Consider the following 24741-nt stretch of genomic DNA (forward strand, 5'->3'; position numbering starts at 1 on the left):
AGCACCAGATATATATACAGTTCAATGAAGCTCAGTCTGAAGATGCCAGATGGGGAGATGGGAGCAGGAATGAAGCCATGGAAGAGTGGTCAGCACAGCAAGACAGGGCAACACTGGCATGGCTGAACTATGATAGTCAGATCCTCCATGGTGCTTGAAATTCCGTCTACCTACCATTGGCTAATTGTAAAGATCCTTCTATCCCCCCAAGATGGGGGTTCTAGTAGAACTCAAAGGCATAGTTTTGCTGATGTTGGCACCAGTTTGGTCAAGTAGAACTAGAGGAAAATAGATCCAGAAGGGTCTAAAAACTGTATAGGAAAGAGCCAACATCAAGACTGGAGAAAGCAATGGTGTCATGTCTGAATGATGACAAAAAGCAGCTAAAGCTAGAAAGCTGGGAGCCAGGTGACAAGAAGATCAGAAACAAAGGCAAAAAGTAGGAAAGTATATAGTTAGAACTTGTAAAGAGGGCTGAAATACCCAAAGTTCCTTTGTGTTAGATGTCAACCTAACACAGCATAGGAAGGGACATTCTGTAATTAAGAATATAAGTGATACTAACAGTAGTTACTTAATAGTAACAGTGATTTCAATGACCATTTAAATAACAACCTTAAACAGTTGTAAAATACATTTAGAATAGTTGGGAAAACATAAATAAGCATTAGTGAATTATTTTTGTTTTGTTGGTGTAACAGTGGCATTGTGGTTAATAGGGAGAATAGTCTCAATTTTTTAAAGCTACATGATGAAATATTTAAGGATGGACTATCATAACTGAAATTAACTTTGAAATGGTTTAGCCATAAACACATATACATGTAGATAAAGTCAATGCAACAAAATGTTAACTAGCTTTGGATTCAAGTAATGAGTTCAGTGTACTAGTCTTTCTACTTTTCTATTTGTTTGAAAATTTTTATTAATAAAACTTAAAATAAGGAAGTTAAATTATTAGCTTTTCTTTTTAAAAAATGATTTATTTATTTATTTATTTATTTTTAGAGAGAGGGGAAAGGAGAAAGAGAGGGAGAGAAACAACACTGTGTGGTTGCCTCTCACTCATGCCCCCAACTGGGGACCTGATGTGCAACCTAGTCATGTGCCCTGACTGGGAATCGAACCAGTGACACTTGGCTCGCAGGCTGACGCTCAATCCACTGAGCCACAGCAGCCAGGTCATTAGCTTTTCTAAATAGCTCAATCATAAACTAAAATACAGCTGTGTAATAAATAATTATACTAATAAGAAATCAAGACTCTGTGGGTAAAAATGTGTTATCAATTATCAAAGTTGACCAGAAACATTTGGCCAAAGGTCTTTAATATAAAGAGATTTTGTAGTTAAATGAACGAACACATTCCTTGTTTGCTTAAGCAAATTTGGAGTCAGGCTTGTCAGTTGCATCTAAAGTGTCTTGACTAGCAAAAGGTACTACCCTTGATCCTTCCCTGATGTCTGTGTCGTGAATCCTGTGAAGGGATGAACACTAATCATTCACCTTTATCTAGACAAAATATATTCATTCTTCAGAGCCCTTGATTATCAATTCAAGGAAGGGGTAAGGAGAGCAAGGTAATTCTCTTCATTTTTCTTATGGAGTGTCTGAGAGCTAGAAAGAGAGATGAGAGGCCTTCTAATAATTCAGTAATTATTCAATTCAAAATGTATAGTGAGTAGCTATTATATAATTAGCTATCACAGGCCAACATACTTTACAGGCCGAAATAGAATGCACAAATAGCATGTACTATACAAGTTTGAGGAATTTCAGAATATCCTGGTCAGATGATGGAAAACCTCAAAGAAGGCATGCTGAAATGATTAGGAAATTTGGCTCGTTAGGACAAGGGGGAAGATGGAAACTGTGGAGACCCTCAATTTATTTCATTCCTATACACATGTCCTCTCTTTCCTCATAAAGTTAAAAACCTGTTGTTGCTCTTATTTATATTTTGGTCTTTTCCACTCACTATCTGTCCCTCAAAGAAAAGAACCATGCCACATTCACCAGTTCATCTGTGGCACCAAGATTAGCAACAGGTATAGTAAGGTGGTCAGTAGGTGGGTGTTGAATAGAGGGATGTGTGGAGGGAACAGCATCACCTAGATCTGAGACCTTGAAGACCCACAGTCCACTCCTGTTCTTAACTCACCTCCTACACTTCCAGCCTAACTTTCCTCTCTACCATATAGGTGTGATCATTACAGGTGTCATTTGCCAGGATACAAGATGCAAATATGTAAGTGATGGGGAAGTCATACATTAAGAATCACTGTCCTACCAATATCTTTAGGCCCTGAAGTCCTATCTTTGCCTGGGGACAGCAGCTGCTGTGTCGCTTGCCAGCTTACTGCGCTGGCAGCTCTAATTGCTAAATGAACAATCTGTGAGGAGAGAGGTTCTCAAAAGAGTATTTGGGCTCCTGAAGCCCTGGGACAGAAACACAATATTGTGCAATCAGAAACTACCACCTCAGCAGGAGAGACAAGCATTGGATTTTCCATTACAGGAGGAATAAATTTGGAACCTGGAGGCATCCTTGGAATTTTGGTTCCCAGACTACAGTGGGATGCTTCTGATATGTGGAGGAGCTTTGCTTTCAGAATGCGAGCTGCTATAATAAAAATAATGGTTTACAAAAGATAAATTGGGTAGTGGTGATGCAGTTTATGGATTCAGCAAACGTATTCACAGCATGAGTCTTTGAAGTTCATCCATAAACAAATATTTGTTTGGTATCTGCATGTGGAGTAGAGAAATCAAGAATTCTAAAACATAACCCTTTAAGATGTGGCAATTTTACTGAGGAATAAATCAAGTAGTCATGACGAAAAATTTGAAGTGCTAGACAAGAAATACGATAAGGATCACATAACAGATACAAGCACTCAAGAAAAAAAAAATTATTACTCCCAATGTTCTTAAAATAGATTAATTTGCAAATGAATATTTAGATTATCAAAATCAAGAGAGACCTAAGAAACTGCTGGAGAAATTCAGAAACTATTTTATCAAACAGCTCTAATCTTAGATTTACTCTGTAATGAATATATTATTTTAATATTTTAAAAACAATTTCATTGACAAAAATATGTTATATTAATAAATATCCTATGACTCAGACAAATATAAAAAGGAAGGCAATGCCATTATCCAGAGAGAATCCCTGTTAATAGTTCCTTCTACATACCTCTTTTTTTGGTGTAATCTCACATACACACACACACAGGGACCATTGTACACATGATGTTCTCTAATCTCTTATTTTATTTGGAAAAAAAGTGTGAGCACTTTTTCATGTTACTATAGCTAGATTAACATCATTTTTAATATATGAGAAGATTTCTATTGTTTGCATGTATGTCATAGTTAATTTAACCAGTTCCCTATTAATAAACTTTTTTTTTTATTTCCACTCTAGAAATACTGGTATTAACATTCTTGCAAATATATCTTCGGAAATTTGTATTATTCATTCCATAAGATAATTTACAGAAGTAACATTGCTGAGTAACTTTTCCCCAAAGGTAACCATTATATAGAAATGTGCTAACCATTCTCTGTTTTTCTTTATAATTTATCCCATCTGTATGTATTCCTAAATACCCACATATAAGCTTCTTAAATTCTTTTTCTCCCCTTCTTCTTAAAGCAAGCCCTTTAACACTTTTTGTAATACTTGTTGGGTGGTAATGAACTCCTTTAGCTTTTTCTGGTGTGGGAAACTCTTTATTTCTCCTTCAATTTTAAAAGATAGACTCTCTGGGCAAAGTAGTCTTGGTTGTAGGTCCTTGCTTTTTTATTACTTTGAATATTTCATGCCAGTCCCTTCTGGCTTCAAATATTTCTGTTGAGAAATTGGCTGAGTGTTATGAGAGCTGCCTTGTAGGTAACTGTCTTTCTTTTGCTGCTTTTAAGATTCTCTTTTTGTATTTAACCTTTACCATTTTAATTATTATGTGTCTTGGTGTGGGTCTCTTTGGGCTTATGTTATTTGGGACTCTCTGAACTTCCTGGATTTGTGTGTTGTTTTCCTTCACCAGGTTAGGGAAGTTTGCAGTCATTATTTCTTCAAACAGGTTTTTGATCCCTTGCTCATTCTTCTCTCCTTCTGGTACCCTTATGATGTGGATGTTGGTTTGCTTCATGCCATCCCAAAGGATCCTTAACCTATCCTCATTTTTTCTTTAATTCTTTGTTTCTTTTTGCTGCTGTGATTGGGTATGTTCTGCTACCTTGTTTTCCAAATTGCTGATTAGATCCTCTGCTTCATCCAACCTACTGTTTATTCCTTCTAGTATATTCTTCATTTCAGATATTGTATTCTTCATTTCTGATTGGTTACTTTTTATGGTTTCTATATCCTTTTTCATGTTGTTGTCATTCTCACTAAGTTCCTTGCACATCCTTATAACCTTTCTTTTGAATGCTAAATCTGGTAAATTGCTTGCCTCCATTTCATTTAGCTCTTTTTCTGGAGATTTGTCCAGCTCTTTCATTTGGGGTATGTTTCTTTGTATCCCCATTTTGACTGCCTCTTTGTGTTTATTTCTATGTATTGGTAGATCTTCTATGACTCCCAGTCTTAATAGGGTGACATTATGTAATAGGTGTCCTGTGGGACCCCATGGTGCAGCCTCCTTGATCACTTGTGCTGGGTATTCCAGGAATGACTCTAGTGTAGGTTGTGTGTGTTCTCCTGTTGTAATTGAGTCTTGATTGCTATTGGCCCATTCATGTGTGGTGTTGACCCTCAGGCTGGATACCTGTGAGAATCAACTCTGACCACAGTGTATGAGCTTTATGCAGGTGCTGACCAGACAGAGCAGAATTTGCCTCAGCAGGGTCTAGTGCCTGTGAAGATCTCCCTTTGGATATGCCACTTGTGAAGCTAACTGAATCCTGCTCTGACGTTGCCTGAAGGTGGCCACAGGGTGTTCTAGTTCTCTGGCCCATTGGGAGGAACTTTGGTTCGGGGCAGTGTCAGGCACTGTCTGTGACTGGCCCTGGGCAACCTATTTGGAGGTACAAAGTGTCCTCAAAGTGGCTGCCTCTACTGGACCTGGGTGCACATGGGAAGGACCAAGCTGTGCACTAAGGCAATTTTTTTTTTTACCAGCACTGGCCAGAGAGCAGGTCAGCAAAAGTCCCAAGGCTTCCTGAGATCCACTTCTGCCTGCCTCTACTTACTAGCTGCCTGTTAGGCTCAGTCACTGAAGGGGCCTCTGGTGGTATTTGAGTTGTACGAGATAGCTTCTCAGTGAGTCACCAGGAAGGGATAAGTGGTGTTCACCAGATCGATACAAGTCCAAATTTGGTGTCAGTGCTGGGTCTGAGGCCACTCAGGAAATGTTCCAGGGTATACCATGCTTAGCTGCCATCCACTGGGTGCTTGCATACCTTTGTGGTGGGGCAGTGTCTCTGGCAGTCATAAGGGTGAAATCAGCAGGGTTTATCAAGCCTTAAGAGACCAAGATTTGGCTGTATGAAGGGAAGGCTCTGCACTGGTTAGACATGCAATGAAAAGTTTTCTCCCATCCTAGAGCCAACAAATCAGCCTGTCCTAATGTCTGCACAGACACTGATCTTAGCAGAATGAGGCCACTGGGAATCAGGAGAGGGGGAGATACCAGTCAGGTTTGGGGGAAGGTAGGGAACGTGTCCTTTGCTTTGGAGTCACACAACTCAATATGTCCCAGGTTCTTCCCTGACCTCAGCAGGGTGGGGCCACTAAGGGTCAAGAGGTTGGGGCTCCTGGGAACCCAGGGGGGTGAAGCTAATGCATTACCCTAGGCTGATGCTGTAAAGAGGGGCAAACTCCACCTGAGAAAGATGACGTTATGTGGGTGTCTCTTCCCTACTCTGGTGCTCTGGGCTGGGGACCCTGGTGTGAGGTGAAAGCCCCACTCTCCTCAGGGGAAAGTTTGCAGCTGAGATATCCCTCCTGGATCTCAACCACAGTCTGTGGGAGCTGGGCCAGCCCTTTTCGTGTCTCCACACTTCTTACCAGCTCTATGTGGCTTCTTCTGTAAATCCTTGGTTATAAGACTTCTCTTCAGCTAGTCTTTAGTTGGTTATTCAGGTTGATTGCTCTATATTTTAGTTGTAATTCCAGTTTGGTCCTGGAAGGTAATGAGTGTAGTTTCTACTTACTCTGTTGCCATCTTGGATCCTCCTTAAATTTTTGTGGAGACTAAACTCATCTATTCTTCTTTATGATTTACGACTTCTGTTTTATGCTTAGAAAGGTCTCTCTTATCTATATATTCACTGTATTTTCTTTTTAAAAAAATATTTTATTTATTTATTTTTAGAGAGAGGGGAAAGGAGGGAGAAAGAGAGGGAGAGAAACATCAGTGTGTGGTTGCCTCTCATGTGCCCCTAACTGGGGGCCTGGCCAGTAACCTAGGCATGTGCCCTGACTGGGAATTGAACCAGTGACCCTTTGGTTCACAGGCTGGCGCATTATCTACTGAGCCACACCAGCCAGGGCTGTATTTTCTTTTAATACCAGTTTCAATTTTTTATATTTAAGTACAAAATTACCTGGAATTTATCCATTTTATTTAGGAATTGAGATAAGAAATTCACCTAATTTTTTTTCCTCAAATGGCTAACCAGTTGCCCCAATAGTATGGTTAAGAATAATCTGTTTCTTAGTAAGGATAATACCCTTTCATTCCCCCTTGTTTCTACAAGGAAGATGTCTGTTCCTAGCTAAGAATGTAATCTAGACATTAGGAGCATTACCACCATAGCTGTAGCCAAGTCTTTGTGCAACTGAGGAAGGACCGTAACGAGCCACCAGGCTTCTTTTTGTCAGCAAACAAGATGGGCACAACCTGTAAACCAAGGAAGAAGGGAGAAATTAACAGTGCTCCGCAGAATAACATCAGTGTGAGGGCGCTCTAGGTGAAGAAGTTAAGAAATGTCCTTTCCTCTTTAAGGATTTATTATACTGAATTAGGAGTCACATGTGTCTGACTTAATACATTCTTTTGTTGATTTATTCGACAAGTATTTATTGAGTGCTTACTGTGTGTCCTGTATTAAGACTGGATTTCAGGCACCATTTGTACCTTTGGCCAGGCCCTGGGCAAGGAGGATATCACTTGGAAGGTAATACTTTAGCAAATATCTGAAGGAGGTGAAGGATAATTGAAGGAAAAGCACTCTAAGTATAGAGAACAGCAAGTGTAAAGGTTCGAGCTGGAAATATGTTAGGCATAGTTGAGGAAAAGCAAAAAGGCCCACATGATTGGCATGAAATAAGCAAGAAAGGGAGTGTAAACAATGAGACAAGAACAGTAAGTAGGCATGTAAATAGTGTAGACTCTGGTAGGTCATTGTAATACTTCTGTTTTTATTATAAGTAAATGATTTGACTTCATTTCAAAATGATTTCTTCAGTTGCTGGGCAGGAATAAATTGTAGGAGGAGCAAGAGGCTTGCTCAAAGATGACTCCAATAATTTTGACCTGGGAGACTGGAAGAATGAAGTTGCCCACTCACTGAGATGGGGGAAAGACATTTCAGAGGGAGAAGAAAGTCTGGGGAAAAGATCAGGATTTTGGTTTGGGATGTAAGTTTGAGATGTCAGTTACTACATACAGATGGAAATAGGTAGTTAGATTTGTGAGTCTGGATTCCAAGAAAAATGTCTAGCTGGCGATATGACTATGGGAGCTGAAAGTATATAGATTGAATTTAAACCCATGGGACTAGATGATACCACCAGAGGAGTGAGTGTGGATGAAGAAGAGGACAGGGCCTCCTTGCTGGAGTTCATTCTCGCCTCAGGTCCTTTGCCAAGAATGTTCTTTCACTAGACACTTGCAAGGCTCCCTCCCTCACTTCATTTAAGACTCAAATATCACCTCCTCAGAGTCACTTTCCTTGATCAGTCTATCTAAATAGTATCCCTTCCCCTTCCTCCGACCAGTCACTCTATCTATCCCTTACCTGCTTTGTTTTCCTACATAGCATTTCTCATTTCCTAAAATCATATATATATAATATTCATTTTCTTATTTATTGTTTATCTTCTTCATGAGGTCAGGCCTTTGCCTTTTTAAATGTACTTTTTAAAACCATTCATCTTAGTTTGGGTTTCCCTAGAAGCCAACCTGAGACAAGAATTTGAGTGCAATTGCTTACATGAGATATGATCTCTGGAAATACCAGTAGGAGTGTAGAGAAGTGAGGTAGCTATAAGAAGGCAGTCTATAAAGGATGCGTTATCAAACAAATTATCATTGTGGGTAACTGGAGCTTAATTGTGCAGGAGAACTGTGGGCCTCAAAGAATATACCCTGATGGGTGTGGTTGCTGACATATTAATACACTAATTGTCACCAAATAAGGGCTGTTTCTAGGGTGTGTTAATTCTTATGTACTTCTGGCCTGATGGGCTCACTTGCCCATGGCCATACCACATTCTGGCTGCTGAAGAGAGTCAATAGGCAAACAGATGCAGATCCTTCTAATTGGAAGTGGGATGGATGGTGCATGCTGTAAGGCCCAAGAATATAAGGGTAGAGCCACAACACCATCTGCTACATCATTCTAGCCTCAGCACCTAGAACTGTGCCTGATACATAATGGACATTTGATAAATACATGTTAAATGAACATCATGGATGTTGTGTGGGGAAAATCCTATTTTGCGCTCAGCTCTTAAGTTCTCTCTTCCTACACTGTAATTTCTTTCATTTTCCCAGCCTGCAGCAGAATGTAACACACTTGGTCAGCCTTGTATGGTGACAATGTGGACACTGCAGAACCAGAATCTATGGAGGGATGTATCTAGGAACCCCAGGCAGAGGAGGGAGCTGGCAAGGGTGGAGTAGTTAGGAGCAGACAACTTCGGGGAAAATAAGAGAGATGTTTAAAAAAACTTCTACTTTTTCAAAATCTACCGGATGAAGCTGATTCTTAGATGGGTGTTTGGGCATACTTCTTTCCCTCTTTTATTTGAAAATCACCCATATATCAAATATTAAATTTTGGTATATTATTGTGTTTATTTTTGTGTTCTATTCTGTTTAAGTGATCCTTCTCTCTGTTCTTTTGCCATTTCTGAAACATGGTTTAACTCCTTAAAGCCACTTCATTTTTTTTCCTGCTTGAAAACTTACTGGTAAAGGAAGTGTAAAGTGTGCAGGTAGAGGGAGCAACAGGTGCAGAAAGGAGCAGCCAGATGTTTGTGTGACTGGAGCACAGAGGTCAAGGAGAGATGGCAGGTAGGGAGGCTGGATTTGTAGGCAGAGTTTGCTATAGTTTGTGTGGCAGGCTGTATTTTCCATAGAGGGCCACAATGTCTCCTATCTCACACGCTTATCTGCAACATGACCTGATACACTTTCAATTGAGAAGTGAAGCCTGTGTCTCCTCCCCTTGACTCTGGACAAATTTTCTTGTAGCTGACAGAATGTGGTAGAAGTGGCACTGTAAACTCAGAGGCTGTTACCAATGGATATGTAGCCTCCACCTGGAGTGCTTGCACTTGCAACTTGGGAATACCAAGTAAAAAATCTTTCTACCCTGAGGCCACCAAGCTATGGGGAACTCAAGCCACAGGAGAGGATACACTTACATACCCTACTCAGCAGTCCTAATCTTCTCCACCCAGACAAGGTACCAGACATGTGAGTGAATGAGCCTTAGATGATCCCAGTCACCATCAATGGAGACACCTCCAGGTAGAGCCCTAGACCTCCAGTAGCAGAGACAAATTCTCCCCCCATGCCCTTTCCAAGTCTCTGACCCACAAAATCCATGGGTCTAATAAAGTGGTTATTGTTTTACACCGCTAAGTTTAGTGTAGTTTGTGACACAGCCATAATAACTAGAACACTGTGTCTGCATTTGGGTTTTATCCTGAAGGCAATAGGGAATCGTGGCAGTGGTTTCAGGCTATGGAGTACCTAGTCCGACATGGGATTTAGAAGGCATATTCCAACAGTGATGTATACAATACAAAGCCTCAGTGCTGCACAATCCAGGAGGCACCAATAATATAGGGTGTGGCAAAAGTGGGTTTACAGTTGTTTGTATGGAATATAATACAATAATTAATAAATAATAATACGAGGGTAAACTCTGTGTTTTGTATATTCACAATGGTAAACCTACTATTGCCCTACCCTGTATAGGATACAATGTAATGATGGCATCTAAAGTCATGCAAAATGCAGAATAGCAAGTCTGGTTGCTGTGGATGAACTCTCAGCAGCCAGAACTAAAAGAGAGCGAACTACAAATAAGGCTACTGTAATAATCCAGGTGGGAGAACAGGAGGGTCTGAGCTAGGGTCAGGAACATTGCAGAAATGTTTCAGAAGTAGATCCAGCAGAACCATGAAGCTAATCATAGAGTATGGTAGAAGTCTGGAATGACTTCCAAGTGTCTGGTTCATGGAGGATGGTGGTATGACAGGGGGTGGGCTGTAAATAATGTCTTTGGTGTCAAGAGTGAGTAATGTAGCAGTTGGAGAAGTTATAGAATGAAAAGAAAGAAGGAATAGACTGAACACTGAGGAATGAAGATGTTTAAGGGACAGGCCAAGGAAGAGGGCCTCATAAAGAATTTTCTGAAAAGAAATGATTGAATAAGTGGTAAAAGAAATAGAAATGTCTCGTGTCAGGATAACCAACAGAGTAGAGAACCTTAATTTTTAAAAAAGGTTAGTAATATGCCATATCTCAAAGAACAAGGAGGATGAGAACTGAAACGTGGCCACTATATCTGAAAATTATAAGTTTGCTGGTGTCTTTGGAGAGAACGGTTTCTGTGGAGTGGAAGGAATAATGAACAACGGGTAATGGACAAGGACGCACTACAGAATGAAAAGAAACACGAGTTCTCTAAACAGACAAGGAAAGAGAAAGGAGCATTGAAATCTAAAATGGCAGGGAGAGGAGAGGGAAGGGGCGGGTCAGTGGGATGACTCAACTCTTTGTCATTTATACTGCAAGCCTTTGTCTCTTAGAGAGGCAGGGTGTGTACAGTGGTTAGTGCTGGCTCTGGAGCCAGGCTGCCTGAGTTTGTAGCCTAGCTTCCTCTCCACTGACTACGTATGTAAACTTGGGCAATTACTTAACTCCTTTGTCCTTAGTGTCCTCATCTGGAAAGTAGAATTGTATCCACTTCTTAAGTTTTTGTGAGTGCTTAGAATAGCACATAATAAGCATGCAATAAATGTCTGCTATGAATGTTATTATTACTATTATCATCATCATTGCCACCTTTGTAAATTCTGGCTTTTTCTCTTGGTGATATCCACTGCACTTTCTCTAGGGCAGTGATTTCTGAAGTGTGATCCAGGGAACTCTATGGGTCCCTGAAACTCTTTCAGGGAGTCTGGGAGATCAATACTTGTTTCAAAATATGAAAACATGATTTACCTTTTTCACCCTCATTCTCTCACAAGCATATAGTGCAGTTTTCAGAGGCAATGTGATGTGTGATATTGCAACAGATTGATGCAGAAACATATATAAAAATCCTGCTGTTTTCTATTAAGCCAGACATTAGAAAAAAGATTTTCAAAATGTAAGAGAATGCTACTTATTTTTGTTGTTTTGGAAAATATACTTAATTTTCATTTAAAAAAATGTGCTATTTATGTTAACATGTGTATTATTTTAGATGATTTCTAGCTAAGTGTTTAAAAAAGTTATCCATTCTAATTTCTAATAGTGCAAACATTCAAGAGACATTATCCACCAAAGCTCTGAAGTCACCAAAATTTTAAGAGTGTGAAGGGAAACTGACACCAAAAATTCTGAGAATCACTAAATCAGAACCAGAATAGAAAAATGTTAACTAGTTTGCACTCCTTTCTCTAGTCACACAAGACTACTTGCTTTTCTCTAAAAGTTTCCCTTTTACGTTCATAGCTCTGAATCTTTGCTTGTGCTGTTTCCTCAGTTTAAAATGTCTATTTACCCTTCTTTGCCTGTCAGAACTCTGCACATCCTTTAAGACACATATAACCACAATGTCATTGGCTGATGGTGAGGTAGGTCCTCAGTTACCCTTCTCAGAAGCTGCCCAGAATCAAGTGTGCTTATGTTCCTTCCCCATAATCTTTTCTTATTACTCATCAACCACAAACACAGCAATAGGTATGTGCCAATCTCAGCAGAAGCAGCAGGGCCTTGTCACCTACATTGTGGCTAGTGTCGTCTGTGAGAAACCGTTCTCCCCGCCAAGGGTGTTGCTCTCCACATTCCCAAGGCAAGAAATCCTTGAGTTTAACAACTGTACTATCCCTTCAGTTCTCATTTTATAACTGTTGCCATGCTCCAATTTGAGCAGAAGTGGGAGAATGATCCTCTCCCCAGTTCTTTGCTAAACTTTATCACTGGGGCCCCCAGGCCTTATTTATTGTTTACTGACTCACAAACCTGCTATGTTAGTCTTGTTCATAAACTCCCTTCTATCAGAGTCAGACAGAGTCTGGGCCTGAGTGAGAAACACAATACCCTGCTCTCCATACCTTCATGTCCCTTGTACTCCTCAGGGGCTCATACTCTAAAGATGTCTTCTTCACAACGGTAGAATTTCTGGCAGGTTCTGAATCTTAATGTAAGCTTAGCCGGGATCCCCTGTTGTGGTCACCCTCCTCCTCCTCCTCCTCCTCATTATTCTAGTGCTCATATATTTTCTGATCTTCACAATAATTCTGCAAGGAATGCGCTATCGTATTATTTATCTGTTGCTATATAATAAATTCCTCCCCAAACTTGAAAAAACATTTATTATCTCATAGTTTCTGTGGGTCTGGAGTCTTGGCTGGCTTAGCTGGGTTCCCTGCTTCACAGATTGCAATCAAGATATCAGATGGGGCTATGGTCACTGCACACCTCACCTGGGAACGAATCTGCTTCCAGGCTGACTCACGTGGTGCTGACAGGATTCAGTTCCTCACTGGCTGTCGGCTGTCAGCCTCCTTCAGTTCTCGGCCATGTGAGGCTTTCTAACATGGCAGCCGGTTTCATTATAGCATGTAAGATAAGAAGGCAATAGAGAAAATCTGTCAGTCAGTCTTTTGAATCCTAATCATGAAAGTGACATCCCATCACTTTTGTGTATTCTATTTGTTAGAAGCAAGTCACCAGGTCTAGTCCACACTTAAGGCAAGAGGATTATACAAGGGCATGAATACAGGATCGCTGAGGGACATCTTGAAAGATAGCTGCCCCACTCATTCTCCTAGATGGTGAAAAGGAAACTCAGTGAGGTTCAATAATTTGACCAAAGTCACTCTGTAAACGGCAGAGCTGGATTTGAACTCAAGTCTTTCTGACCCCAAAGCTTACCTCTAGCACTTATTTCATATATTCTTACATTGTGTTTGTCACTGTTACTATCTCCTTTATTCTACTGCAGCCTTATTAAGGGCAGGGGATACTTATGTCCCTTATAATGGCAAAGGTGTTGGTAAATAGATGGATGGACAAATACCTGGATCATTTAAAACAGTCCATATGTTGGAACTGTGAACACAGAAATTGCTAAACCAGGGTTCAAAATAAAACAGAAATGTAAAACAGAGCATGAGTCAAACTGAGAAGAAAGGGTAGAAGTGAGCCAATGGGCAACTCAGATGCTCCATTGACCCTATGGAATTTTTCAAATTTCTTTTCCCCCCTCCCTGTGAAACATAGCCTGTTTGTTTTGGTAAGCAGAGACAAATCCTCTATATTGCCAGAATTTAGACAGTATAATGGCCAAGAATACTAAAAGGCCTTCTGAATAAAGCTGGAGTCACTTCCCACCCCAACTGTATTTAGCCTATGCATTTATGTGTATTTAACCCAGAAAGTCCTAATCTATGTCACTGTGTTGCTTTAAAGGGAAAAAATGGCAGCAGCCAAAATATATATGCTAAAAGAATCTGAAGGAGCAAAAAATTTTATGCAAATGTGGATGTTTGGGCTATTCCTTCCCCTCACAATAATTGAGTTATTAATATATCCATAAATGAAACAAAGGCAAACTAAGTAGTCAACGAGTGGGGAAGAAATTATTGGTATGGGGAACATTTTGAGAGGAGGTAAGCTGGGAGGGGGAAGCGGGGAAAGGGAGGGATATGGCTCAGCGGATTGAGCGTCGGCCTGCGAGCTAAGTGTCGCTGGTTCGACCTTCCAGTCAGGGCACATCAGAGAAGGAAAACTCTGACTCCAAAAAACCTCCGCTGCCTTGCGGCATACCTCTTCAGGGGAAAGGCTAAGGGAGTAAACCCCGACAGAAAATCCGGAGCCGGAGTCCCTAAGGCGGTTTGACGTTGTAGTCAACACCGGCAACTCCTGCGGCGCACCTGAAGCCAAGCTGTATTGACTCCGTCTTTCCCTTGGACCCTTCAGCTGCGAAGAGAGGGGGGGTCTGCTGCATGGGCAACAGCAGACCCTCCATATCACCCTGCCCAGGCTCTGTAGCTTCAGCTTCACTGGAGAGGACACTCCAGCGTCATCGCAAGATGTCGATTCAACACGGGAGGAGACAGATACCGTGTCACTCCCGAGTCGGACTGCACAGCCATTCTCGGCGGTGCAGATAGACTCTTAAGAAGCTACACCATCGTCTCTCGAGACGGACGGCTGCCGACGAGTAGGAGGGAGTAGACAGGAAGATGCTGAGAAGAACTATATGCACAACCAATGGTCATGGACTAAAAGGGGGGACAACTGGAGGGAGGGGGGTCACTGGGTGGAGGGGAACAAAGGGAAAAGAAATTAGGACAATTGTAACAGCATAATCAATAAAGCATATGATAAAAGAAAAAAGAAAAAATATATATCCATAAAATATTGCCTGTAAAAGGTAACATTTCTAATAACCCTGATATTATCGGTGGATACTTTCATATCCATTTTGTCCACGTAGTACCATTGTTCCTGCTTTTTATGTGGCCTCTGTAAGATACATTTAGATATGATGTTATATTATAAAAAGGGTTCTGGCTTCTACCACTCTTATCAGTTAGGTGAGAGCTCGCTGAGAAATCATTACTGGCTCTATCACTTTCTGCACATTTTCATCTACTATTTCTGGTCAGAGTCTTGTAGAAGGCATGGCTGAGGAAGTGAGTAGAAGCAATAGCTGTGCAGCCTCTCAAGCGAAGGGGAGGAAAGCAGTCCACAGTCTGTGATTGTGGTATTCCCTGCTAGAGCCAGAGGAAAGTGTTAACCCAAGTTACACAGCAATCATCACAAAGAACCCTTTTTGAAAGTGGGAATGGGATTGGCAACACTCTGGAAAACATAAATTTTTAAAGTTTTCCGTTGACTAGATCAGGGCAAGGTAAGAATCCACCCTAGAAAATGGTTACTTCACATGGGTACTAGCTTTTGTTTTCCTAAAAATATGAACATAGCAGCTCATCTATAACAGCAGCTAGTTGAGCAATCCCTCCGTGTCCTGGATACTTAGAGACATACACATCAGTTTAGTGGCTAAGCCCTGGAGCTCTAACTATCTGACTATCCCATTCTATTTTCTAGTTCTTTAATCCAATAAGGAAGCTTACAGAGTTATCGCTGAGGGCCCAAGTCTCCAGAAAATCCTACACTTTTGAAAATGTTTAGATACTTCTGCAAGATCCTGTAAGCTTGTTGGTATTGGAAGTTTAGTCTTTAGAAGGGAGAGTCAAAGATGACAATCTCTGTGGTTTAAGCATCTCGGAAATGGTGGCTTCATGACCCTTGTCAAAGAGGTTTTTTTTTTCTGAAGCCTTTGCTTAAGTGCCCAGGATATTACTGTTTATAGGATTAGACAGGCCATTTGTTGTTGTCAAGTAGCATTGGCAATGGTTGAGCAACTCCTTTAGCCATAAAACTATGCTAATCTCTTCAGGACATTCATTCCTCAACTCTTTGCTGACAGTACACAAGTTATCATATGGCCTGCATGGGAGTGTGAGATACAGTTCTATTTTCAGCTCACCTTCTGGCTTGTTTCATAACCTTGGGAAAATCACTTTGAGACCTTTTGCCACAGACCTGCCACCTGTAAACTAGAGCTGGTTAGTAGCCCTCCTCTGGCTAAGTCAGTGGAAGTCAAGAATTCTGCAATTGGCGGATTAACTTCAACATGGTCACTGAGTGTCACTGACACATTGATTCTTTTGAACTTTCTCACAGACCAGCTTTCTTGAACATTTGATTTTGTATTTTGGTTCTAACAACACTTCAACATAGAGCAATCTTTCTTTCTCTCACTCTTTCCATCTTTCTCTCTCTCTCTCAGACCTCACCCAAGGATATGTTTATTGATTTGAGAGAGAGAGACATCAATCAGTTGCCTTCTGTACACTCCCTGACTGGGGATTGAATCTGCAACCTAGCTATGTGCCCTGACCAGGAATTGAACCTGTAATCTTTTGGTGTATAGGACGATGCTCCAAGCAATTGAACCAGCTAGGCAGGGCTAGAACAATTTTTCTTATTTGGACAGCCTAACTACATTTCTTCCAGCACTACTGCTAAGAGAGAATGGATATAAAATTTTCTATCTTACATATTCATTTCCATTCCCTTCAGCCATTATCCAGGGTGTATGTACCTGAACACCATTTCCACTGAATTTTGCCATGGCAGGGGCTTAGCTAGGATCCATTCATTCTGCTTTAGTCAGTGGATGGGGATCAATATTATTAGAACAAATGAGAATTTTAAAAAATTCATACATTTAAGCCTCTCATAAACTTAAAATACCTATGTTTACTTCATATTATCTTCTCTTTACGTAAGGCAAATGTCAGCTACAGCCTCCCTCGCCTTTGTAATCTAAGTCAGATTGTCCCAAACATCCAATTTGGATGTTCAGAGCCCTTCCCAAGATAACCAATAGTTTCAGGGGCTCATTTTCTTCTGTCCTCTCTGCCTCTGAGCCCCTGCATCCATCTCTGTTCCAACAGCCTTAAATTCAGCTTCTTCCTCAGTTGTTCAAAACCCTATTCACATGAAGTTTTAGAGAGTTTAAGATTTGAGAAAAAAGCTTAAAAGTTATCTATTAGACACTCCCTTAAAAAGTCCATTTTCCCAACCCATCACCTGAGATGTCCCACTAGCCCTTCACTCCATGCAATCCCTCTTCTTGACTCCTCTCTTCCATCTGTTCCTTGCTCAGCCCACCTCTTCTCACCTCTCTATGAGGAGCAGACTGAAATTCCTCCCACGTTTTCATGCAGAAGAGCTTTGCTTCTGTTGCTAGAGCTTCTGCTTATATCCATGTTTTCAGAGTCTCATCCCATACCTGAAACAATTTATCAGCGTATTTTCCCAAACAATGACATTTTTTTCTTTTTTCCCTAAGAGAAATCCTGATACCATTTAATACTAAATCTTCTCCTCATTATACTCAATAACGTATATTTATTGATGTGCATGCATCAGGATTTACAAACTAATTTGAATTCTACTTTTCTTATTATTTTGTATGTACTTTCCCATTTATTAGTACAGTCCATGCTTGCCGCTTTAACAAACATTCTCCAAATTATCAGGTATTTGAGTTATTTCCAGACTTGTTTTGTTTTGCATTATGAATAATATTGCTATAAACATTTGGTGAAAATTGATTTTTCTTAGCTGGATTATTTTGAGGAAATATATTTCCAAATACAGATTATGGAAAAAACACAAATAATTTCATAGATCTTGTGCTTTGCCTCAATATTTTAAAAAACAGCTGTCTTAATAAATAATTTTATCACCTTACGAGGTTAGCCATTTTTCTTAGCTCTGCCAATATTCTCCTTTGTAATTTTCAATTAGCCTTGCCGTAAGGCTAATCGCTTCCCCAAGATTTATTTTTCTGAGTTTCTTCACATATGAAATATTTGGTCATATACTTTGACCTCTTGTCCAGTTAAGCCTGTGTATTAATTTTGTCTTGACACCTTTATTGAGATATAATTTACATACCATATAATTCATCCCACCCTGGCTGGTTTGGCTCAGTGGATTGAGCGTCGGCCTGCGAGCTAAGTGTCGCTGGTTCGATCTTCCAGTCAGGGCACATCAGAGAAGGAAAACTCTGACTCCAAAAAACCTCCGCTGCCTTGCGGCATACCTCTTCAGGGGAAAGGCTAAGGGAGTAAACCCCGACACAAAATCTGGAGCCGGAGTCCCTAAGGCGGTTTGACGTTGTAGTCAACACCGGCAACTCCTGCGGCGCACCTGAAGCCAAGCTGTATTGACTCTGTCTTTCCCTTGGACCCTTCAGCTGCGAAGAGAGGGGGGGTCTGCTGCATGGGCAACAGCAGACCCTCCATATCACCCTGCCCAGGCTCTGTAGCTTCAGCTTCACTGGAGAGGACACTCCAGCGTCATCGCAAGATGTCGATTCAACATGGGAGGAGACAGATACCGTGTCACTCCCGAGTCGGACTGCACAGCCATTCTTGGCGGTGCAGATAGACTCTTAAGAAGCTACACCATCGTCTCTGGAGACGGATGGCTGCCGACATAATTCATCCACTGAACGTGTACAATAAATTTTAGTATAATCACATGCTTGTGCAACCATCACCACAATACATTTAAGAGCATTTCATTACCCCACGAAAAGCCCTGTACACCTAGCCTTTATCCTCACCAATCCTTCCATCCCACCCTCATCCCTCGGCATTCACTAATCTTTTATAGTTTCTATGGATTTGCTTATTTTGAACGTTTCACATAAATAGAATAATACAATATGGTCCTTAGTGACTGGCTTCCTTTTTTAGAATAATGTTTTCAATTTTCCATCCTTTGTAGCATGTGTTAGTCCTTCATACTTTTTTATTGTCAAATACTATTCCATTATATGGATATATCACATTTCATTATCCACCCATCAGTTGATAGGCATGTGGGCTATTTCCGCATTTTGTCTATCATCAATAATATTGCTGTATACATGCACGTACAAGTTTTTGTGTGGATATATGCTTGGGCGTATATATGTTGTAGTGGAATTGCTGGAGTCATAGGGTAACTCTATGTTTAACTATTTGAGGAGCTACCAGACTGCTTTCCACAGTAGCTGCACCATTTTACATTTCCACAGCAGTGTCTGAGTCTAGTGGTTCGATTTCTCCATATTCTTCTTCTTTTTTAAAAGTTTATTTTATTCTCATTTGAGAGAGGGGAAGGAGAGAGAGAGAGAGAGAGAGAGAGACGTCAATCAATCAGCTGCCTCCTAGACAAGCCCCACCTGGGGAGCAAGGCTGCAACCTGGGCAGGTGCCCTGCCTGGGAACTGAACCAGCAATCTTTCCATTATGGATGCTGTTCCAAGCACTGAGCCCACCATCCATGAGTCAGGGCTCTTTTCTCCATATTTTTGCTGCATTGGTTTGCTTGAACTGCCAAAACAGACAGGGTGGTTTAAACAACAGAAATTGTTTTCTCACAGTTCTAAAGGGTGGAAGTCCCAGCTCAATATGTCAGCAGGTTTGGTTTCTCCTTGGCTTGCAGATGGTCACATTCTCACTGTGCCCTTTTATACATGTGGGCATATCACTGGTGTCTCTTTTTATTAGGACATCAGTTAGATTAGAGTGCCACCCTTATGACCTCATTTCATTTCATTACCTCTCTAAAGGTTGTCTCCAAATACAGTCACTCTGAGGGTAGGGCTTCAATATATGAATTTGGGGAGACACAATTCAGTTCATAACACTTGGCAACTGATACAGACTAAAATTCAAATGTTGAAATGTAATCCACAATGTGATCATATTTGGAGGTGGGTGATTAGGCAGGTGATTAGGTCATAAAGGCAGAGCCCTCATGAATGGGATTAGTGCCCTTTAAAAGACAGCCCAGACTTGCGGTCAAGATGGCAGCATAGGCAGACATGGCTTGTCTCCTTGCACAACCACATCAAAATTACAACAAAAATATAGAACAACCATCACTCAGAACTGTCAGAAATCAAGTTGAAAGGAAGTCTGACAACTATGGAATTAAAGAAACCACATCCTTCCAGGCTGGTCCCTCACCCACATGTGGTGGATAAAAATTCAGAAGGGATATTTCGGGATCAAAGAACCCCAGCCCCACATCAGGCCCTCCAACCCAGGTTTCCAGTGCCAGGAAGATAAGTCCCCATAACTTCAGGCTGCAAAAATCAGCGAGATTGAGTTGGTGGAAGAAACTGCTGGAGCCCAAAGCAGTTTCTCTTAAAGAACTCACACATGGACCCACCCACTCAGACTCATTCCCTCTGAGCTCCAGCACTGGGGTAGCAGCTTGAAAGGCACCAGTGGCATAAAAGAAAGAACTGAAGTATTGGGCATCAAGTCAAGCAGAGGCCATTGTCCCTTTTCTAAACCCTGCCCCCATGGAGCCAGCAAGCTCATGCTACATCTGAGATTCCATCTACATAGCTAACACTGTTTGACCCACCTTGGAGGTCCCTAGAAACTCCACCCAGCCCAAGTTATGGGCCCACCCAAGCTGCTTTTCCATATGAATGGTTCATGCTTCACAACTTCCCAAATCCTATCAAACAAGCAACAGCTGGCGTCAGTGAGCTCCAGGTCAAGCACTAACGGCAGCCAGCCTAAATTCACAGCTTGGCCTTGCCTGGGAATCTCCAAGCCTAGCACAAGTAGCAGCCATCTCAGATTGCTTTACAGCTCAGGCAGGATGGCCTTGGGCAAAACACAGGTGGGGCCTGACCTTGGCTTACACCAGCTGGAAACCCCAGGGCCAGCACACCCAGTGAACAGCTAAAGACTACGTCAGAGCACAACCATACTGCTCCTGCATAGCTGATCCTTGATGGAGGGCAGAGGTTGGTGGTAAGTGGTCACAGCCAATCGTTGCAGCTGACTGGCCTGGGTAAATTCCTCCCATTGATCTGCCAACAGCAACCAAGTTCAACTACAAGAGAAGGGTGTACTCAGCCCACACGAAGGGTACATCTTGAGTACCCAGATTGGGTGATAGGGGAGGCTGTGTCACTGGACCCTGCAGTACACCTACTACATTAGGCCACACTACCATGACATGGAGTCAAAGCAGCTCTGTCCAATACAAAGAAATGAACATAGGGAGGCTGTCAAAACAAGGAGACGAAGAAATGTGGCCTAAATGAAAGAACAGATCAAAACTCCAGAAAAAGAACTAAATAAAATGGAGATAAGCAATCTATCAGATGCAGAGTTCAAAACACTGGTTACAAGGATAGTCAAGGAATTTAGTGAGGTCATAAAAAAGATCCAGTCAGACATAAAGGATACACTTATTGAAATAAAGAAGAATTTACAGGGAAACAGCAGTAGAGTGGATGAAGCTGAGAATCAAATCAATGATTTGGAACATGAGAATGCAAAAAACAACCAATCAAAGCAACAAGAAGAATAAAGAATTAAAAAAAAAAAAAAAAGAGGATAGTGTAAGCAGCCTCTGGGACAACTTCAGGAGGTCCCACATTTGCATCATAGAGGTGCCAGAAAAAGAAGAGCAAGAAATTGGAAATCTATTTGAAAAAATAATGAAAGAAAACTTCCTAATTGGGTAGAGGAAATAAACATGCAAGTCCAGGAAGCACAGAGTGTCCCAAACAAGTCGGACCCAAAGAGGTCCACACCAAGACACATTATAATTAAAATGTCAAAGGTTAAAGATAAAGAGTGAATCTTAAAAGCAGCAAGAGAAAAGCAGAAAGTTACCTACGAAGGAGTTCCCATAAGACTGTCAATTGATTTCTCAAAAGAAACTTTGCAGGCAAGAAGGGACTGGCAAGAAGTAGTCAATGTGATGAAAAGCAAGGACCTACAACCTAGATTGCTCTATCCAGCAAAGCTATCATTTAGAATGAAAGGGCAGGTAAAGTGTTTCCCAGACAAGGTAAAGCTAAAGGAGTTCATCATCACCAAGCCTTTATTATATGAAATATTAAAGGGACTTAAAGAAAAAAGATGATCAAAACTATGAACATTAAAAAGGCAACACATTCACAACTATCAACAAATGAATCTAAAAATACAAACTAAGCAAACAAGCAGAACAGGAACCTAATCATAGATATGTAGATCATTTGGAGGGTTTTCAGCGGGAAGTGGGAAGGGAGAGAATGGGGAAATGGTGCGAGGATTAAGAAACATAATTGGTAGGAACAAAATAGACAGGGGGATTTTAAAAACAGTATAGGAAATCGAGAAGTCAAATAATTTATATGCACGACCCATGGACATGAACTAAGGGGTGGGGATTGCTGCAGGGAATGGGAGTTTTGGGCTGAGGGGGCCAAGGGGGAAAAACTGGGACAACTGTAATAGCATAATCAATAAAATACATTAAAAAATGATGTGTGTATTATTTTCTGCCATGAATCATAGTAAACAGAATTCCAGGGTAACAAGCATTCTAGTTCTCCCCTGGCTGAAATCTCTCCCCACCCCATCCCACCCCCAATCCTCGTTGAAAATCGTAGAGCTTTTGATATTGGAATTTGCCTTATGTGGGCTCCCTTAGTTACTTGTTTTTCATCAACCACTGAGAAATATTTGTATTAAAAAGAAAAAAAGAGAGGTCCCCACAAATCAGAAGTGTCTCAAACCTCCTAGACTCTCCCATACCTTTTCTCTGCAAAATATGCTTCTCCTCCCTCCTCCTCACCCACCTTAACCAGGTTTTCAAGCCTGGCTACTCGGCACCCAGGGCTGCTCACGCTGGGGGGCGAGGACTGCGGAGCCAGAGGCCTCGCTCGGGCGCCAGACCCGCTTCGGCCCCGCCTCGGGTTTCCCGCGCCCCGCGCCCATTGACTGCTGGCGGGAGTGGGCAGGGCCCGACTAGCGGAGCCTGGCGCCTGGAGGCCCAAGCGGCTACGTACGCGGTGCGCTGGGAGTTGTGCTGGTGCAGTGAGAGCGCCCCCGGCAATGCCTGGGGACCGCGTCCCTGCGGGGGCCACAAAACGGGCGGCAGACGCGGCCGCCGCGCGGAGCTCCGTCTCCGGGACGCCCGCGGTTGCGCCGGCTACCGACCTGTTGAAACGGTGAGCGCTTCTTTTGCTTCCTGGGCTTTCTGACCTCGACGGTGACCTCGACGGTGCTCAGGGACGATTGGCAGTGAGTGGGTCGACAGGAGGGGCGGGTGGGTCCTTAAGGTCGGCGCCCGGGCATCCTAGCGTCCTGGGGTTCAGGTCCAAATCACTCCCCCCAGCCCCCGTGCTTGTCACTCCCCAGTCTTTAGCGCTAAGCAAGTTGTGTGTGCCGAGGCGCCAGCTGGTCAGCGAATAGCAGTTTAACGCTTCACGGACACTCGTTCCTAGGCTTCGCAGTGTTAGCAGCACTTCTCTGGGTCCGGACAGGCTTGGTGGACGCGGCGCGGTGCAGGCGGATCTTGGGAGACTACGATTAAGTAAACGATCATTTATACTGCAGGGGCTTTGGGGCGTGGCGGGGGGTGACGAGGGGTCGTCAGATGGCCCCCTGTTCTCTTCCAAGTCAGTGAAATAGCTCCTACGAACACGAGCTATTTGTAAAAACCGACATTGTAGAATTGCGTAATATGCTGTATCTCATCCAAAAATAGTTTCGATGTCAAGGTAGTAACTTTTGAATGCAACATTGACACTTTTGTTTTCTAAACAAGTTTTGAGCTTGTTTATTTTTAAGAGTAATAGATTTTTCATTAAAGGAATTTCTCAAAGTACAGAAAAATAAGAGAAAGAAGCCATGCATAGTGTCCTGAGTCATCAGTTTGGAAGGATTCCACCCCTCCCCTTGCCCCCTTTGCTTAGGTTGGTTTTCAGAACTGCTTACCCGGGTTCCAGATTTTGGAATGGTGTAAATGGCGAGTGAACCTCCTCCCCCATCCCGCTGGCCTGCGGAGGGAAAATTGGCTTTGCCACGAAGCCCCGCTGGGCCTGCAGGAACGGGACAGTCCCAAGCTCGTTGCAGAGATTTGCATGTTCCAACAGTCACCAGGAAACTGAGCTGCATTCTTAAGATACTGCTCACGTTTCAGCCTGGCGGGCCCTTGTGGCAGCAATAACTCTTTTCACCCCTGTGGCCTTTCTCTGGAGCAGGCTAAACAGACGCTTAGAGTTAAAGTGAATTGCTCTAACAACACAGTACCAGCACTGTACTCCCAGATTTTGTGGCTTTTTATTTATTTGGGCATGGGGTGGGGGAGTAGAGAGAATTGTAGACATTTTGCAGAACGGAACGCTCTAGTGTTATGTTATGCTTCTTGGCCTTCGTTTCTAGGTCCAAGTTCTGGTGACATGGATTCAGCCAGCTTTGCCCTTTCCCAAGTTTCCATGGGTTAGTTTGAATAAAAAAGCAGCGCCGATGGCCCTGGCTGGGTAGCTCAGTTGGTTTAGAGCGTCATCTCGATTTGCCGAGGTTGAGAGTTCTATCCCCAGTGAGGGCACATACAAGAAGGAACCAATGAATGCATTAAATAAGTCGAACAACAGATCAGGTTTTTATCTCTTTAGTAAAAGGGATTGCTGCCTTGAGAAAAAGGTGCTGGAATTTAGTGTGCCGCCTTCCAAGGATCAGAAGATTATGAATTTTTTTAAAAAAATAAGGGCATATTGGAGACTGAAGAATACTGTAATTATTTTTCTCATTAAGAGGTTGGAAAGTAGAAATACCGCTCTTTGATTCGGTAATTAGGAAAAGTGTACGTACCTTAAATGCATCCTTAAAATTGCAAATGCTGCTGTGAATTCTCCTGTAAAGTCAAAAACCACCCTCAATTTATCTTTTCTGTAAATAT

At 42.0% G+C, this 24741-nt stretch overlaps 1 protein-coding gene and 1 long non-coding RNA gene across 4 annotated transcripts in view; one reads left to right on the forward strand and one right to left on the reverse strand.

Moving 5' to 3' along the window:
- Positions 1–6575: 6575 nt before the first annotated feature.
- Positions 6576–23918, reverse strand: LOC150006194 (uncharacterized). 3 transcript variants are annotated; one of them, XR_016511929.1, is made up of 3 exons: positions 23778–23918; positions 12883–12990; positions 6576–6850 (listed from the first exon to the last, which is right to left on the reverse strand). It is a non-coding gene; the product is annotated as an uncharacterized LOC150006194 (long non-coding RNA). The 3 variants fall into 3 exon arrangements; XR_016511930.1 differs by lacking the exon at positions 23778–23918 and adding an exon at positions 22998–23052; XR_016511931.1 differs by lacking the exon at positions 23778–23918 and adding an exon at positions 22637–22732.
- ZNF638 (zinc finger protein 638) overlaps positions 22825–24741 on the forward strand; it is a 150586-nt gene continuing 148669 nt past the window's right edge. The window contains exon 1 of the mRNA XM_090281505.1: positions 22825–23008. Within this exon, the coding sequence (XP_090137631.1) occupies positions 22893–23008 (116 nt within the window). The 5' untranslated portion in view covers positions 22825–22892. The remainder of the gene's footprint in view (positions 23009–24741) is intronic.

Source organism: Furipterus horrens, unplaced genomic scaffold (genome assembly GCF_987537825.1).
Source record: "Furipterus horrens unplaced genomic scaffold, mFurHor1.1.pri manual_scaffold_6, whole genome shotgun sequence".
In the NCBI taxonomy this organism is placed as follows: domain Eukaryota; kingdom Metazoa; phylum Chordata; class Mammalia; order Chiroptera; family Furipteridae; genus Furipterus; species Furipterus horrens.